This window comes from Petaurus breviceps, unplaced genomic scaffold (assembly GCF_028583685.1).
Source record: "Petaurus breviceps papuanus isolate PSGF00001 unplaced genomic scaffold, PetGlider_PUasm1.0 179, whole genome shotgun sequence".
Taxonomy (NCBI): Eukaryota; Metazoa; Chordata; class Mammalia; order Diprotodontia; family Petauridae; genus Petaurus; species Petaurus breviceps.
This window is the reverse complement of record NW_027185779.1, coordinates 4,608,910-4,627,043: the sequence shown is the minus strand read 5'-3', so window position 1 is coordinate 4,627,043 and position 18,134 is coordinate 4,608,910. Positions and strand designations below refer to the sequence as shown.

Genomic DNA, 18,134 nt, shown 5'->3' with positions numbered 1-18,134 from the left:
AAGGAAGGAAGGAAGGAAGGAAGGAAGGAAGGAAGGAAGGAAGGAAGAAGGAAGGAAGGGAGTCAGATGCGAGATATTATAGAGGTAGAAAGACTGAAAGCAAAAAGAAAAGGGAAGAGCAGAGGATGAGATGAATAGATAATATCATGGAAACAACAAACATGAACCTGAACAGACTTCAAGAGATAATGAAGGATAGGAGGGCCTGGTGTGCTATGGTCCCTGAGGTCACGAAGAGTTGGACATGACTCAACAACTAAACAACAACAAAAATTGAAGCAGAAATGGCAAGATTGGAAATTGATTAGAAATGTTGAGTGAAGGAGACTGAGTGAATCTGGAAGACTGGGATAATACTAGAATCCTTGGTAGAAATAGAAAATTTTGATAGAAAAGGTCTGCAGAGGACAAAATTGGTTTGGATACATTGAATTTGAGATAAATCTCCATGACATGCAATTTGAAATGTTCAGTAGGCAGTGGTGATAGGGAACTGGAAATCATAAGAGACTAGGACTGGATATATAGGGTTGTGAATCATTTGCATAGAGATTAAACCCTAAGAAGCTGATGAGGTAACAGAAGGAATACAGAGAGAAAATAATATGTCTTGAGGATAATTAGACAGATAGGAAAAAAATCGGAAGACAGAAAAGTGCCTTAAAAACCCAGAGAAGAGAGGATTTCCAGGAAGAGAATATGGTCAACAGTGTCAAATGCTTCAGGAAGAAGACTAAAAAAGATAACTTCGTAATTAAAAGATCACTGGTAAGAATGAGGAATGACAGGTGAAGAACTAGAGAGCTCCAATGTTGCAACATCAAGAGAAAGTGAGAAAGTTTTCCAACACATTTAAGATGCTTAAGAAAATTTATAAAAGGACATGGATTAATGGTTTAAGTTGAATAGTATTTGGCTCAGTACCAGGCACATTTGATTCATTAAATTCTGTGTGGATTAAAAAGAAAAAAAAGAGGATATGGACAAGAGTTCAATAGGATAGGTAGGCATAGATAGGACTATAAGCAATACATTACTCATGGCCTTTAACCACCACTTGGCATTTGAATTTAGTGGACATATAAAGCTCAAATAATAAAAAATCACTTATGATTAACTTTGAAATGCAATGAGATTCCTATATATATACACAAGCATATTCTTCTTTTTCCTTGATCCCTTTTCAGTTCAGCTTTACTACTGGTGACTTTAAATCCAAATAGACAATGGTACAAGAAATTATCTGAAATACACATTAGAGAATTGACAATTGGTAATATCAAAATTACTTGGGATATACAGACTCAGACTATGTAGAATCTAGATTCTAGATACACTAGAGCTTCCCAGAACACCAGTCCCCTGCCTAAAGAAATGACTGACAGGTAGCTAGAAACCTCTTTAGAGGTTGTAAAGTGTTTTACATGCATCATTTTATCTAAGTTTGTGAAATAAATACTTTAGAAATTATTCCCACTTTGCACATAAGGAAACAGAAGCTAATGTTTCAGACAGGATTTGAATTCGGGTCTTCCTGACTCCAAGCTCAGCATCCAATCCACCTATGCCCCACTATATCTACTTTAATCTTAGTTTACAGTTCCAAGTTTGACTGTCCTATTTTCCCTTTGACACTGGTATCATACTTTCTCTCTGTACTTTAAAAGCAAACAAAAAAACAAAACAAAGGATAAATGGGAGCTGAATGGATATAACTATAAAATTGTGCTACCTAAATGGTTACATAAAAAAGGAAAAAAAAAAGATGAATGAATGAAAATATATTCACTTAGGCATGTAAAAGCAAAGAGTAAAAGATGTTGTGCATTACTTTAATGCTGAATGTCCTCAGTTTAGCAAACTGAAATCATAAAAAGTCTTTTTAGGTCTTTAAAATTTTCCTACATTTTTAATTATGCTAAGAAAGTACCTAAACCATCCATACCCTTTGACCCTGACATCCCACTATTAGACATATACCCCTATGGTCAGGCATAGAAAGAAAAGTCCCACATACACTAAAATATTTATATCAGCTCTTTTTATATTAGCAAAGAACTGGAAACAAAGTAGATGTTCATCAATTGGGGCATTCCCCAAATGACAGTATAGTGATATAATGGAATATTTATGCACTGTAAGAAACAATATGAAGAACAGAAAGAAACAAGGGAAGATTTCTATGAACTGACCAAAAAAAATGAAGTAAATAGAATAAGGAAAAAATCCACATAATGACAATGCAGATTAAAAAAATTAAAAATGAACACCATGTAATAAAAATTAGCAAGTTTGGCCTCCAAAAGATAAGAGAATGCATATCCCTCTCTTTTTTGCAAAGATAAGAGACTATGGGAGTGAAACACTACATTAAATTTATGACTCCATGAATATCTTCTTTCCTTTGGTTGAACTGTTGTCTTTTTCCCCCTTCATTCTTTTTTATTTGTTGTGATAAGGAATGGCTCCCTTGATATGGGAGGTAAAATATCATGAGAAATGAACACAATATAAAAACAAAAGATACAATAAACATTTGAAAAAAAAATGTTTGCATAAACCAGTGATGTTAAACTCAAATAGAAAAGGGGGCCATTAAACAATACATAAGGATTCCTATGGGCGATATATTGACTTGGAAAACCACTTATTAATATTATGGTCTATTTTTTGCTATTTAGTTCTTTAAGTCATTTCTGACTCACTCGAGACCCCTTTGGGGTTTTCTTGGCAAAGATACTACAGCAGTTTGCAATTTCCTTCTCCAGCTCATTTTATAAATGAGGTACTGGGGCAGAGGTAATTTACTTGCCCAGGGTCACACAGTTACTAAGTATGGAAGCCTGCTAGGTGGGAAAGTGGATAGAGTGCTGGGCCTAAAGTCGGGTACACTCATCTTTCAGAGTTCAACACTTTGGCCTCAAACACTTAGTGGTGTAACCCTGGGCAAGACATTTGACCCTGCTTGCCTCAGTTTCCTTATCTGTAAAATGAACTGAAGAAGGAAATGGCAAACCACTCCAGAATCTTTGCTAAGAAAACTCCAAAATGGGGTCACAAGAGTCCAACATTGACTGAACAACAAAATCACCTATTATATTTTTATTTTGCTAGTTTCCAATTACATTTTAATCTTATTCAGCCCACTTTTTGATACCTCTAGCATAAACCACACCTTTATACATAACCTTCATTTAATATGGAAATCTAAACAGTCATTCTACTCTCTGTTGGGGCAATGTTTTATGTAAAGCAAAAAAATCAGAAGATTCTTTATTTTTAATCAGATTCAGAAGTGTTTAGAGACTGTAAATATTACCTCTTTTATAAACTGATATTTTAATGCCAAAATTTACAAAACACAACACTAAAAATTATCTGATCTATACTAAACACAAATATATACCATATAACATAATGTAAATTAAGGCTTAAAACACTTCTGAATTTATTGAAATAAAAATTATCTGAAAGTATATGCACAAAACCCTTAATATCTGCAATCTTCTATATTATTTTCCTTTCATGGTTAATAAATTGGTTATTGGTTATAATTATTCATTGCCCATTACGTACAAGGCATAAAAATATCATTATGAATTTTAAAAATGGAATATTTTAGCAAAAGGTCACTTTCAGATTAATATCTCAACATTATAGGAAATACATTTTTTATCATATTCTTTTTTTTTTGCTTTTTTTTTTGGAGGGCAATTGGGGTTAAGTGACTTGCCCAAAGTCACATGACTAGTTAAGTACGTTAAGTGTCTGAGGCCAAATTTGAAGTCAGGTCCTCCTAACTCCAGGGCTGGTGCTCTATTCACTGCGCCACCTAGCCGCCCCTTTTTATCATATTCTTTTAGCAAGTCACAATTCAGTAATAAATTTTAGACAAGAACAATAACAAATGAAAACATAAAATTTTAAATTATAATTATCTTAAGAATCAGATTATGTAGTATGATTATGTAGTAATGCTTAAGTTATTTAACTACTAAAAAGTTTTTTAGGAATTTCAAATTTTGTGGCCTTCAGTTCACTAGAAATGGAAATCTTAATGACTAAAGTTCATTTTCTTTCCATTATAAATTACATTTGGTTAGAAAAACTTAAGCAGGTAAACAGCTGTACAAATTGCAATACATATTGTTAGCTGATAACTTAGTATATTTATTGTATAAACATTATTTGACTAATTTATGTATTTTTAAGTATATTCTATTTACATATACACTAGGACTAACAAGTATGACTAAAGCCAAAATATGATGTTCAACAGCAACTATTAAAGGATATCTACAGGGTGTTCCAAAATCTGAACTAAGAGTTTTGAGACTTTAAAACTGCACTATTCTGAGAAACAAATTACCAAAGCTTTATGACTGCACCAAGACTTTTGGGACACCTATATACTATATAGGTAATATACCATGCCAATTTTTTAAATGGCATGTGGTAATTTTAAAACATAATTCCTTTAATGTTAGTATCAGGTATATAATTTAAAAATTATCCTTTAGTATACTCTGGGCATTAAAAACACATTTCATGTTATTCGTTTCTTTAAACGGTATAATTTGGATTTACAAATAATTATCAACTTTGAAAAATTTTTATTCTTGAAAGCTTGAACATGTAGATATGTAAGAACCTTAAAACAGTTGTATGCATTTTAACATGACCATTTGAATGAATTTGTTTCATTTATTTCTTTTTTTTAATTTAATTTTTATTTTTGCTTTTTGGAGAGGGGAAGGCAGGGCAATTGGGGTTAAGTGACTCGCCCAAGGTCACATGGCTAGTGTTAAGTGCCTGAGGCAGTATTTGAACTCAGGTCGTCCTGACTCCAGGGCTGGTGCTCTTATTCACTGCACCACCTAGCCATTCCTCATTCATTTCTATTTTTTCCATTATAGTATTCTATCCTCTTCTTTAAATACAACTTAAACAACATGAACAATAAAAGTAACAAATGTTTTATTTTATTTTTTAAAACAACACTGTTAACAAAATATTTTCAAGTAGGTTCATGCATCCTTTGTAAGGTTAAACAATTTATTCCAATCCATTGTCTACATTATTCAAACATAACTATTTGAAATTTATGAGATTACTCTAAAGAAGGCACACGGAAGATGATACATATTTTAAGCATATTCACCTAAATACACTAAAATGATTACTTAAAGAAATGGTTGGGGAGGGGAGAAGTCATTCAAAAATCAAATTATACAAAGCAGATTTCTCAAGAAACAAAAAAGGAATCTGATGCAATTACAGTATTTCAAGAAATCTAGAGGCATGTTAAAAGAGCTGAGAGGACTTCACTGTTTTTCTCAGAATTCATGTTTAATTTCCCCATAAAAATTTATTAGGTATATGCCATATTTTCTAACAACCATTACTTAAATCTAAAGAAATAAAATCATTAGCTAAACAGGTTTAAATATATATACCATTTACTTGGCTTATGGTAAAGTTCACTGCTTTATGAAAAATCTAAGTACGCTGTAAATTAATTGGAAAAAACTTAAATGGTGCTTTCATTTTAAATAAAATAAAACAGGAAGCAGCAAAGAATAGAAAGATTCCTGCCCCTGGAGTCAGAGGACCTACATGCAAATAACACCTTTCACTTACAATCTGTTAACCTCCATGCCTTCAGTTCCCCCATCTATAAAACAAGAGGGCTGAACTTGATGGTCTCTTAGGTCATTTCCAGCTATAAATCCAAGATCCTGTGGATTATGTTGTAACCATTTTCAAATGTTTAAATTTACTTTAGATGCTTGATATATACATATGCACAAAGCTAAGTTAACTGTAATAATTGGTTAAATCTAACCAAAAACTCACCTATGCTTTTCTAGTCAGACAATGTTTCAAAAAATCAACTACTATTAACTTTCTGGAGAAAGGTTAACTCTTCTTTTAAAATGTCACCTACCATCTTTCATAGAATCACAGAATTTGAGATCTGGAAGGGACCTCAACAACCATATATGAAGGGAATCTTCACCATAACATAGCTGACAAGTAGCTATTCAGTTTCTGCTTGAAGGCCTCCAAATAGAGACAAGCAACCACCTCTAAAAGCAACCCATTTCACTTTTGGGAAGTTGTAATTGTTAGAAAGTTTTTCTTTGCAGCAAATCTAAATTTGCCTCTGCAATTTCTACTCACTGCTCCTGGTTTTGCTCTCTGGAAGCAGAGAGAACAGCCTTTCCAATACTTGAAGTTAGACTTCGTGTCCCTTCTGAATCTTCTCTTCTCTAGGTCAAGAAATCTCAGTTCCTTCAGTCAATCCTTACATGGAATTAAGGCTTTTTAGCATCCTGTTTGCCCTTTTCTAGATACTGTCCAGATGTTTTTCCTTAAACTGTGGTACCCAGAACTAAATATAATATTCCTGATGGGCTCTATCTAGGACAGTATGCAGAACTATCACCTCCTTATTCCTAGAAGTTATGCCTCTCTTAAGGAAGCCCAAGAACACATTAGTTTTTCTGGCTGCCACATCAGACTCTGGCTCATACTCAATTTGCAGTCTACTAGAACACCAAGATCTTTTTAAGACCATCTACTATCTAAAAGTGGCTCCTCTATTATGTACATATGGAGCTTTTTTTTTTTTCAGTCTAATTGTAAGAGCTTAATTTTGTCCCTCTTCAACTTCATCTTCTTGGATGCAGGCCAATGTTCTAACAAGTCAAGATCTTATTTGGATCCCAACTCTGTCATCAAGCATCTTAGGTATTTCTTTTCTAGTTAATGCCATCAGGAAATCTGATGAGAATGCTACATATGCTTTCATTCAAGTGTTTGCTAAAAATTGGGGCACTTCACTGGAGATTTCTTATGCTAACACTGAATCACTAATCTATGAGTCCAGTTATTCATTAGATTGAATCTATCCAATTGTATCTGCATATAGTCCTGATCTCTCCATTTTTTCAACAAAAATACAGTAAGATTCTTTACTGTATACTCAGCTTAAATCTAGGCAAACTATATGTACAGCATTCAAAATGACCATAAGCAGGTCCATGTCTTAAAGGTAGAAGAAGACCTGATAGAGGTCAAGCCAAATTCTTGCTTAAAACTTAATCTGTCTATCTGTAGGAAATATTTGCCACTTCCACCAAGTCACTGAATAGAATTTAAAGAATAGCTGAAGGAGGATAGGGTGTGAGTAGCATAAATAATTCTATCCATTTTCTAATCTATTGGCCACTTAATATACCTTGAGTAAGTTAGTGCAATTTTACATCAAGTCCATAAAGTTTAAGAAATACACAAATTGATGGTTTAAATATATGTGAATGTATTAACAATAAATAGTACATTAAAAATAAAAATTCAAGAAAACAGTACTTTCTATCTCAAAGTAGGCCACCATCAAGTCATTTTATCCCTATGGATTACTGTACCTCACCAACAGTAGATTTTGTCAGTGATTCTTAGGATATTTGCAGTTCCTCACAGTAATCAACCTCAATATCATCCAAAGACTCCATGCTTGTAAACCTCACCTCAGCTTCGTTCAAGGATTTCCTTAAGTGCTACCTCCCTACCCAAGGCTTTTTTTGAACCCTTCAGTTGTGAATAGTCTGCCCTTATTAAAAAATTATTTTATTTCTGCTTTGTACATATTTTATACTTATTTGTGTGCACACTGTCCTATTTATTGTCCCTCCTACCTTCTTTCTCTCCCCGTTTTCCCCTCATAATACAAGCTACTTTTGCTTTTCTATCAATACTGCCTAAAAGTTTACTGAAATGAAGAGAAAAATGTCTATAAAACTGTTCTATTACTCCTAAAGAGTAATACTATACTCTCCTTGGAAGCTTCAATGAAACTGACCCTTAGCAAAAAATGGAAAACTTTAGAAAATAAACTCCTAAATCTGTAATATATCTGACAAAGAATTCAGGATACAAATAGAAAAATTAAAAACAAAAAGAAAATGAACTATGTTTAGAATTTAAGGTACTACAAAATTTAAATATATATATGATTTTAAATGCAAAAGAATGCATATAATAAATTTCTTCTAAAAATTAATTCTTTTCCCAAGGGTTTCTATTTCTGCTCTATTTAACCAAGAGACCCAAGCAACCACTATGCAAAAAGTATATACTTAAATTTTCTCAGAAGTTCATTTCTAATTAACAACATTATGGAGCAAATTGGCAAGAGGTAGAAATAAAAGGCTGATGGGACTAGAAAAATTTTTTTTAATATTTAATCATTTTATTACTTTATGTGTTTCTATAATTCAACTGGAATGTGTCTATTAGTTATCATTAAACATTAAGTTGCAATGAAATATAGATGATTATGTCTATACAAACTTATTTGGATAAAAAAGAAAAAAATTCAATCATCTGCACATTTTAATAACTATTCAAAATACCTGGATTATGTGGATTATCAGAAGTATGTGAATGATGATGGCAGTTCCATCTTTTTAAAAAAAATTTGTATTACACAGACATACTGATAATTTTAACCTTCATTGTTTTTTATTCAAGAATAAGACTAAGACATACTTTGAAATTTATTTTTAGAAGTCAAAGATTTCTGTTTTCAAAATCTGCAAACACTGAAATAAATTTTGAAAAAACTTAGTAGGGGATCAGATTATATCATTAGATTACAAACATATACGGATATGCTATTTTATTTTGGTAGATGTGACACACTACTATTTTAGTTTTTAAATACCAAATTTTATTGAAATACTACTGAATATTGAGAAGTATTAAATTAAGGCAAATTTTAAGGTCATAAATCAAACACATAAAATGTGGATAGATTTTCTTCATTTTGAGCTAAGTAAAACTAATTTACAAAATTCCCTTGCCATCACTAATTTATATCACTTTGAAATGAATTATTTAATGAAACATCTTTTTATGTGTGTATATATACTCAATATGTATATGTGTATACATGTATATTTGTGTATAATATATCTTGTGCAAGTATATGTGCACTTTTTTTTTTTTTGCTAAGCTGCTAATCAAGAATATTTAAAATGGTGGGTGGGATTTGTGGTATAATAAAAAGATGAATGGACTCTATCAGAAATGGGTTCTAATCCCAGATCTGTCAGTAACTAGATTGTGAATTTTGCTAAGCCACTTAACTTGTCTGCATCTCAGTTTCCTCCCCTATAAAATGAGAGGGTTTGATCTCTAATAAGGTCCCTTCCAGCTCTAAAATTCTATGGTTCTATGATTTAGTCTTTAAAAAGATTAAGTTGTGACCTTCTCTTTCTCAGCAAAGGGGTAGCAGACTTATACCACTGCAGACTGTTGTATACACTGGCAGTTAAGGTCACTTGTATCTGGTGTTTCTGCTCAACTGTTCTCCTTTGTTAAGATTCAACTGTGGGGCAAAGAATGGCAGTAGTTCCAACAATGACTGTAATGTAAAAAGGCATCAAAAACCGTATTTTTTTTAAAGAGAATAAAGTATGAAAATCTGTGTTATACAGAGCAACTAATTCTTATTAGATTATCACAAGACCTAATAAAATTATTAGGAAATCTCTAATTGTCTATCATTTTCCCTCTTTTAAAGATCAACTTAAGTATTTCTAGGCCAGAAATGCCAAGTTTCTTCTGAAATTTTTACGAACTTCAATGAAAAAAGTAAAAAACATCTTTAAGACCAGCTATTAAAACTCCTCACAAATAAAATTTAGGAGGAAATTTTAAAATGTATAATACAGACATATAAAACAATTAAAAGATCTGAAATATGAAACTTCTAAAGAGTTTTCTTATAATAGCAGGAAACTACTATTTTAAGAATATGTATTCTGATCCAGCACATTTCCCTTATGGAACTGACTTTGTCAAAACCATTTAATTAAATAAATCACAGGTGAAATTTTCTGATTATTCTAACAAAGAAGATAAATATTTAGAGACTGTTATACTCAGGAAGATCACGTCTTAGACGTATTGCTCTCAGTCTTTCCACTTTGATTTTTGCTTTTAGAAGCTCTTCTTCAAGCTGTTGCCTTCTCTTTAATCCATCCCTCTTTTCTTGAACATACAGTCCAAATTTTCTTTGATTTTCTAAAATTATCTGATGTTCCTCCTTCATCATTTGCAATGTTTGTGGATCATATCCAAATAATGGTCTAAAATGTTCTCCACTTTCATGTCTAAAAAAATCATCTCTCCTTGGAAGAGAAGATGGCGATAATGTCATTCTTGTATCAACAGGGGAAAGTGAAGGTGAAGCTCTTTCCATGATACGGACCAATTCATGTTCTTCTCTTTGCTCTAATGTGTCATTCTGTTGAGAATCTACAATTAGTGAAGGAGGTGGTTTAATATCTTCTTCTTGGTCCATTTCCACTGTAATAGCAACAGGATGGTGATCCAACATCACCTGTGGCAAACTGGTACCTGCATGGGCTTCCTTATCCACGTTTGCACTAAAGCACACACACAAACATACACATCAAATGAAATGAAACAAAAGCATATTTAGAGTACATATTTTCCTAAATTCTCAACATTTAAAGCTACTTCATTTCAATTAAAATGCTAATGAACAACCACATTCTAAAATTCTAATCTCAAAATTACACATTATATGTGAGAAATGATTATTTTTCTCTCGTATTTAATAACTATTGTATTAGGACCAAAGTTTTTTCCCTTTTCTACTTTCTCATTCAGAAACCAACCAGTGTGGAGAAATCTCTCTTAAAGATTCACCCAGTCTAAATTTGAATAATTCTAAGTATGGACTAATGGGTATATTCCTGCTCATAGTGTTTGCTCAGACAGGTCTAGGAAGTGTTGATTCTCCCTTTTGTGACATGCAAATTTTTGACAAAGATTTGGGTGACCCAAAGCCACAAACCCTAGGACCTCACTTGTAATATGGCCCACCCTCTCATTGTAATATTCATTCTCTCTTAATTGCAACAAATTACAGTAGATTGGAACACCCGATCTTCCAAGGGCACATAAGCTGTTGATGGGGTGCTTGGGATCTATGTTTGTAACATCAGTCTGTAAAACTTTGTAACATCAATTTGTAAAACCAGTCTGTAAAATCACACTTCCCTTTCCCAGCCTCAAACTCTGCCCCTTCCCCCTATCCAAACTCTGCCTAAGAAACAACTTGTGACTTCCTTTGTTCTTGCTTAATCTCCTCATATCTCCTCCTGTCTGGCCCAAATCTCATCTCCAAGTTAAACTCCTCAAACTTTTATCTATGCACTGAAGTCACAAGTTCCTCTCAGTCGGCCTTAACTTTTACCTATGCACTGAAGTCACAAGTTAGCCTTGGTTCCCTTACATCCATCTGGTCAGCCCTGACAATGGCAGCCCTACCCTTTAAAAGTAAAAGCCTATGCCCCCTTTCACTTGCAGGTCCCCTAAGGATCCTTGCCCGATGTAAAGCGTAAAATAAACTTTTTCAACTCTGACTCCAAGTAAGGCTGAGCTGAATTCTTTCCAGACTGAATCGCAGGTTCTGATCTTAAATAAGATCAGAGTTCCTGCTGAACCTATTGGGAGCCCTCCCTCATCACTGTGAGCCCACTGCCATGGTGTAGTGGTCTTTTGTGTAAGGTGGTCAAATCTTTTTATTAATAAAATTATTAAATTACTCAGAAATTATGTCTTTAGAACCTTTTTAAATTCCAGAAGTGTTTTCATCTAAAAGTCTGTAACAATCATTTGCAAGGAAAATACAAATTAAAATCACATTTTTAAATGCATAAACTCAGGGAATAAGACAAGACTAGCAGACTGATTCCGAGGGCCCTATGACTCCTAGTCAGTGAAGGGTCACATGGCAGTTTAATGCTTTCTAGGTCTTCAGATGTGTGTTTCTCTACTTAACCCTAAGTCCTCAAATCCCTCTCCCTATTCCACTGAACTCTGATCTAAGTCAGAATTAGACTACCTATATACAGTGGCCTAAATTGTTCTAGGGAAAACATGAATTCTGGTAGGAAAGAGCAAGAGATCCCTTTGTATGACTGATTTGGTAGCATGCACATTAGACTGGCATTATTTATTTTATTTGACTAGAGAAAAATCAAGGCAGTTTTTTATAATTCTAAAGGACAGGAAAGCATTATGCTGACATTCAGCTCATAGGATTTTTGAGCTACAAAAGATCATCTTGTCCAAACTGCTCATTAATCAGATGAAAAAAATGAACACACAGAAAGGATAAATCTCTTGAATGAGGATATAATGACAAGTAGTAGAGCTACTTTGAACAAGGGTCCTCTGATTCCAAACCCATTGCTTTCCCCAACATACCATGAAGCAACAGCCCTATTTTTTTCATCCATTAATTTAATGCTACTAAGTGACTAGCAACTTATAAAAATAGAATAAAATTTAACTGGGGGAGGGGAAAGAGGTAATATAGATTTGCATTATAGTATAAAATTTAAAATATACATAATATCACAAATTAAACATTCTTGAGGAAATATGTTTATTGAAATATTTAAAATTGCACTAGACTTTTGGGACACCATGCACAATCACCAAGCCCAGTGACTGAAAGCTCCGATAGGATCAACTATTTCTCATCTAAATCTTGTATCTCCCTTTCTACCCCCTGCACCTAAAGACTACCAATGCTTTTTAAAAGTTTGTTCAACAAAGGAGTGAAATATGCCTCAAATATTCTGGTTCTTCCATCGTTCCATTTTCCTGATGAAAAGTTGCTTTTCTCTCTCTTATTTCTCTCTCCTGTCTTATTTCCTTTTAAAACTAAAAAGTATAAGTGTAAAACCCTTAGGAAAGAGCTTAATGGAATTAAAAATTCAAGTTTACCACTGATTTTAAAAAAAACAACTATATTATCTGCAAGAGATACAAATAAAATAAAGCATATGAAAGGTGCATATTAAAAATATATTAAATTTGAGGACTGAATATTGGCTAATTTCATCCATGAGTACTTCCTACATAGATGCAAACCAAGCCCTTCCTCACTCTAGTTCACTTAGTTTTGTGAGTAGCTGAAGGGAGAAAAAAGTCATCACCTAATGGCCAATCTTGTTGAAGAATGAACTTCTCTAGACTGGTTCTCAGAAAACAGACTCAAAGTGTAATGCTGGGCCACAATACACAAATGGGTCATAAAACCCTTTCCAGTTTGATACCTCCATATCAGGAATTTAAGGCAGGGTTGACTCAATATATTTAAAAAAAAATCTTATAACTATAGACAAAAAGTTTCCATCTCTTGGAACACCAATGCTTTTTACTTTTTCAAGAGCTGAGTCATTATTTACTAGCTGTGTGGCCATGGGCTAATCAAGTAATCTGTCTCAGTTGTATTTCTCATCTGTACTAGTAGATGAAGCACTGCACTTAAAGTCAAGAACACCTGGGTTTGGATTCTGCTTCTGATATTTACTAGTTGAGTGACCAGGGATAAATTACTTAACATCTCCAAATCTCAGTTTCCTCACATTTAAAATGAGGATTATATTATCTGAACTACCTACCTGAGAGTACTGTTAAGAGGTTCAAATAAGATAATGTACATAAAACTATTACACAATTGTCAGTTAATATGATTACCTGTACTTCCTACCTCACAAGTTGTGAGGAAAGTTTAAGTGTTTTATACCAACTCTAAAGCACTAAATTATTTCTAATCCAGTCTATGGATTGAAGAAGCTTCTTTGAAGACCTCTTTCCTGACTGTTTTTTTTTTTTAACATTTATTTCATTGTTAAACATCATCCCCTCCAAAATCAAGATAAGGGAATAAAGATAAAATTCAAATCAATAAGAAGCAAGTTTAGTTCTATATTAGATGCTATGCTCAAAAATCTGGATGGAGAGAGGTTTAAGTGACTAAAACTGAGTTTTTGGTATTACTCTAGATTGTTTAACCCTTGTCACACCTGTTCCCAATTAGGTATATTAACCTCCATTAAGAATAAACATAATCCCAAGTAAATTAACAGTGTCATATAAATAATCCTACATTCCATTTTGGTCAAAACTTTGCAAAAAAAAAACATAAGGAGGGAAAAATATTCTAGAAAAGGTCATTTGAAATGCTAAGGGGCAGGCTTTTGATATTCAAAACAGATTTTTTTGGATGCAAAATATAATAAAAATGTAAATCCATTAGTATTAATGTGATTAAAAAAAGAGAAATGTCAATTTTAGGGAAAAAAAGCAACTTAAAAACAAAAGAATATATAAAACAAATTGTACAAAAAGAGTACAATCAGACATTCTTATTCATAGTGATGTTGAAGAATGAACAAGGCATTTGATGAATCAATAGACAAGCTATTTTGTAGTTTTACTGAATAATTAATAGTTAAGACCTGGAAAAGACTTTTAAGATTTGGTTCAATATCCTTACTTTGTAGATGAGAAAACTCATAACTAGAGATGTTAAGTCACTTGACCAATGCTACAAAACTATCAATGGAAGAGCTGGGACTAGAACTTGGGTCACTTGAATTACAGGCTCTTGTTTTAAACAAACAAAAAAAAGTAATGAAAAATATAAATAGGTTTATTAAATTATTTTAGGGCATCTGAGATTAATTAGTAACATTTTAAATTGTTTAAACTATATAATAAATACCTATAATATTAAATAGGAAAAATCTTAAAGATTATTAATATTACCGGAAACCTAAAAGAGGTCACTCTTAACAGAAGTAGGAAAAAAGTGAAGATAGGTGGGAAAAGGAAAATGGAAATGTATACGAAAGCAAAAAGTACAACATATACATTGTACAAAATAACAAAGTATACAATCTTTTAAAGACATGCTCCATAATTCGACTCAACCAAGGAAAAGTTTGCATACTTTGAACATTTGTTATAGAGAATGCACATCAACTAACTAGTTTCTCTAATACACTCAGATTTCTAGAAAACATTAAGTGACAGGCAGTATGATGAGGCAGAAAAAGCACTGGACTTGGAATCAGAAGAGCTGGTCTTTATTACAGCTCTATTATTGATTAGCTAAATGACCTTGAACAAGTCACTTCAACTCTATAAGCCCAAATTCCCACAACTATAAAATGGAAATAATCATAAACTATTCACCTCCTAGGGTTAGCAAAGGGATCAAATAACCCATTGTACACCAACCTTTATTATTAAAGTATATTTCATTGGACAGTTCAAAAAGTAAGCAAACATACCCATTTACTGTTCATTCTCAGTAACTGCACTTTAAAAAATATATAATCATCCAAAATCCAAACTTTGTGTATATTTTTCCTTGTAATAAGGTTGCAAACAAGAAACTTGTGTAAAGACATTGTATATATAACTCAAGAGACCCTTTCTCTACAATGACAGAAAAAAGCATTTTCTGATAATTAGCAAGAGGAAAAGTCCTATAAAATTCCTGTTAGTGTATGTTAAATTTTGAAAGTATATGTCAGGCTAAGATAGAACATCAGTAATTATTCTATTTGTTTTAATTAATATCACCATGAATTAAATCACTCACACCTACATTCTAGCTTCCCTTAACTATATTGCTACCTGTATTGTCAACTAATTATAACCAATTTCTAACTGTACAAGTGAGTTATTTTTTCTAAACATCTCTCAGCTAAGTACAAAAACAAACTGATCACATTTGGATGATAATTTTCTCTTCTAGCCTCCTTCCTAACTTAAAAAGCATTTCACTAGCTAAAAACAATTCTAGAATTATAAAGTCTATACAAAGAGGAAGAGCTCTGGAAGTTTTATTTGGAGGCCAATGCTTGTTGAATGAATGAAAAGTCACACCACTTAAAAAGGAGTCCACAATAAATGCAAATGAACTTTATCTAATCAGAGCAGGATGCTGACATTTTTAGCTTTCTCACTATTTAAACTTGGATTTGTTAAGTTAATGTCCTTGATGATTCTCAGCTGAGTGCCTAAGCGTACAAATTTAACCAAAATTGAACACAACTGTCCACTCACCCTAAGAAAAAAATTGCTTGTAGAGATATTATTACAGGTTGAAAGTTTAGCATAGTTGGGAAGTTTTAAGAGAAAGCTTTCAACACTTCCATTTTCACCTGTGACTCAGATCAAAATTAGTCACTTAATGAATGCTAAAATACAACAAAGATAAATTATCAATCTTAATGTAGAAAAAGTCAAAAAAGCAAAAACTCTCCTACTTAAAAATACATGTTCTAATGTAGACCAAGCTGGTAAAAATTATTTAAACTTTTCCTTAATATGTAAAAAAAGTTTTTAATTCCTCATTTAGGGTTGTATTTAAGTTGTTTTCAATTAGAAGCAGACAATGATAATTTATGAATACCATCAGGGGGTATTAAAGGGTCAGTTTATCTTCCATGATACCAAATTGAAAATTTTATTGAAAGTTACACATATAGCTCTCAGGAGTAATTTGCCTAAAATAAGCATTGAATGTGGAGGGATAACTTTTTTTAATCTTTATTTATATAATTCACTGTTAAACGAGATAAAGGATATGGGTTGCAATCACAAATTTCATCCTATTCATTTTTCCAATATCTCACTACCTGGAAACTGGACAAAAGTTAATATAAAAACATAAAAATAAATTTAATGCAGAGAAATTACAAGTTGACTTTTTTTCAATTAACAAAGCAAAACAAAGGTACCTTTTCCCCATCTGTAGTGAAGCTTACTACTGCACATCTGTACCTCAGTATGACAGCAAAGCAAAGCTCAAAAGATAGGAGGCGCCATAATTTTCCAGAACAAAAATAAAATAAATCTTACCTTTGTATATTGTTCTTGTCTCTTCCTAGGCATACACTGGAAATCTGGGGAATCATTTCCACAACTTTCTTGGTTGGCTCAGAAATACTGCTCCTATGATCTAACAGAGTCTCCTTTTGCTGCAAGAGCTCCTGTTTGGCGTATTCTTTGAGCCTTTTATAGAGGGTACGCAGGCCTTGTGCTGTACGAGGAGGGCGATCTACTCCAATAGCATTATATTTATCTGCTATGATATCCCAGCATTTGTTCTTTTCCACTATTACTGAATGTTTATTAGTGTGCTCTTCAAGAATTTTAACATATGGTTTCACCAGCTTTAGCAAATCAAGCTTTTCAGATAATGTAAAATTAGAAGATCTAGCCTTTCCAACCATTGTTATTTCCGAATTAAGTAGGCAGTTTCTGAAACCACCATGCAGTCTCTGGCTCTGCTCAGCTCTTTTTCACAAACAGAAAAAAAGATCAGGCTTAACTAGGCTAGCCTCATTTAGGCCCACGCCTACAGGGGAGGGTTTATTAAAATTCCTCCAGCTTAAGCTGACGCAGGTTCAGGAAATCTGCTTAAGCCAAGCCTGACCTACATAAGGCTTTTCACTGAAGAAGACAGGAAGGCACAAGCAAAACACACTTGTATGTAAAGAGAACAGCCCTAAACAGGATTTAATACACAAAGGTCCAAAGATAAGCATGGTGCCCTTCTAAAAATTACCTAATTTAATGAGAATATCAGTTTCTCACACATGTATATCTAGCTGATAAACTGAAACCGCATTGTAGCTTTGCTTTAGTGAAAACAAATGAAGTGAAAACTGTTTTGTGCTATTTATTTGCAAACACAGGAAACAGAAGAATGAAAAACTAGAGAGTGGCGTGTGTAGAAAGATCCCTAACAGAGCCCCTGATCACTGTTCCTTAGCTGCTGTTCTCTCTTACAGTATTTGCATAATGCTAGTCCCGCTGTCAATCATGAATTGCATATCCTCTAGCTAGTTAGGTTACACCCAGACTCAGACTCCACAGTAAAGCTAAGCTTCCCTTCCATTTTCCAGTCTACCTTGTCTTCTTGTACAGTTTTTCTTAAAATGTAAAAGGTTTGGTTGGAAATATAAACTAAAAATTGAAGGTAAGACTTCCTTTTATTTAAATAAATTATTCTTACTATAATGAAATTCTTAAATATATGCTGATATATTGTATCATATGTAAAATCACCATTCACTGAGACCTAGAAAAATCAAGCTGTAAGCCTCCAAGCAATAAAAAAAATGCATTTAGTATAACAAAAACAGATAGTTTAGCTGTGCATGCACGAATAAACTCTCTCTCTCTCTCTCTCTCTCTCTCTCTCTCTCTCTCTCTCTCTC

The 18,134-nt window shown here is 33.0% G+C and overlaps 2 protein-coding genes across 3 annotated transcripts in view; both read right to left on the bottom strand.

The window, feature by feature from the left end:
• Positions 1–18,134, bottom strand: part of RAD54B (RAD54 homolog B) — a 137,743-nt gene that overhangs the window by 60,782 nt on the left and 58,827 nt on the right. The window lies entirely within an intron of this gene.
• Positions 4,963–17,186, bottom strand: FSBP (fibrinogen silencer binding protein). Its single transcript, XM_069086629.1, has 2 exons — positions 16,771–17,186; positions 4,963–10,457 (listed from the first exon to the last, which is right to left on the bottom strand). Exons 1-2 carry the CDS (start codon positions 17,142–17,144, stop codon positions 9,935–9,937), a joined length of 897 nt encoding a protein of 298 aa, XP_068942730.1. The 5' UTR covers positions 17,145–17,186; the 3' UTR covers positions 4,963–9,934.

Bases quoted from the DNA above. Each gene is read 5' to 3' on its own strand.
- FSBP (XM_069086629.1), bottom strand. From the start codon at position 17,144: ATGGTTGGAAAGGCTAGATCTTCTAATTTTACATTATCTGAAAAGCTT. The intron at 10,458-16,770 runs GTAAGATTTATT...TGTGTGCTTTAG, and splicing joins GACAAGAACAATATACAAAG to TGCAAACGTGGATAAGGAAG.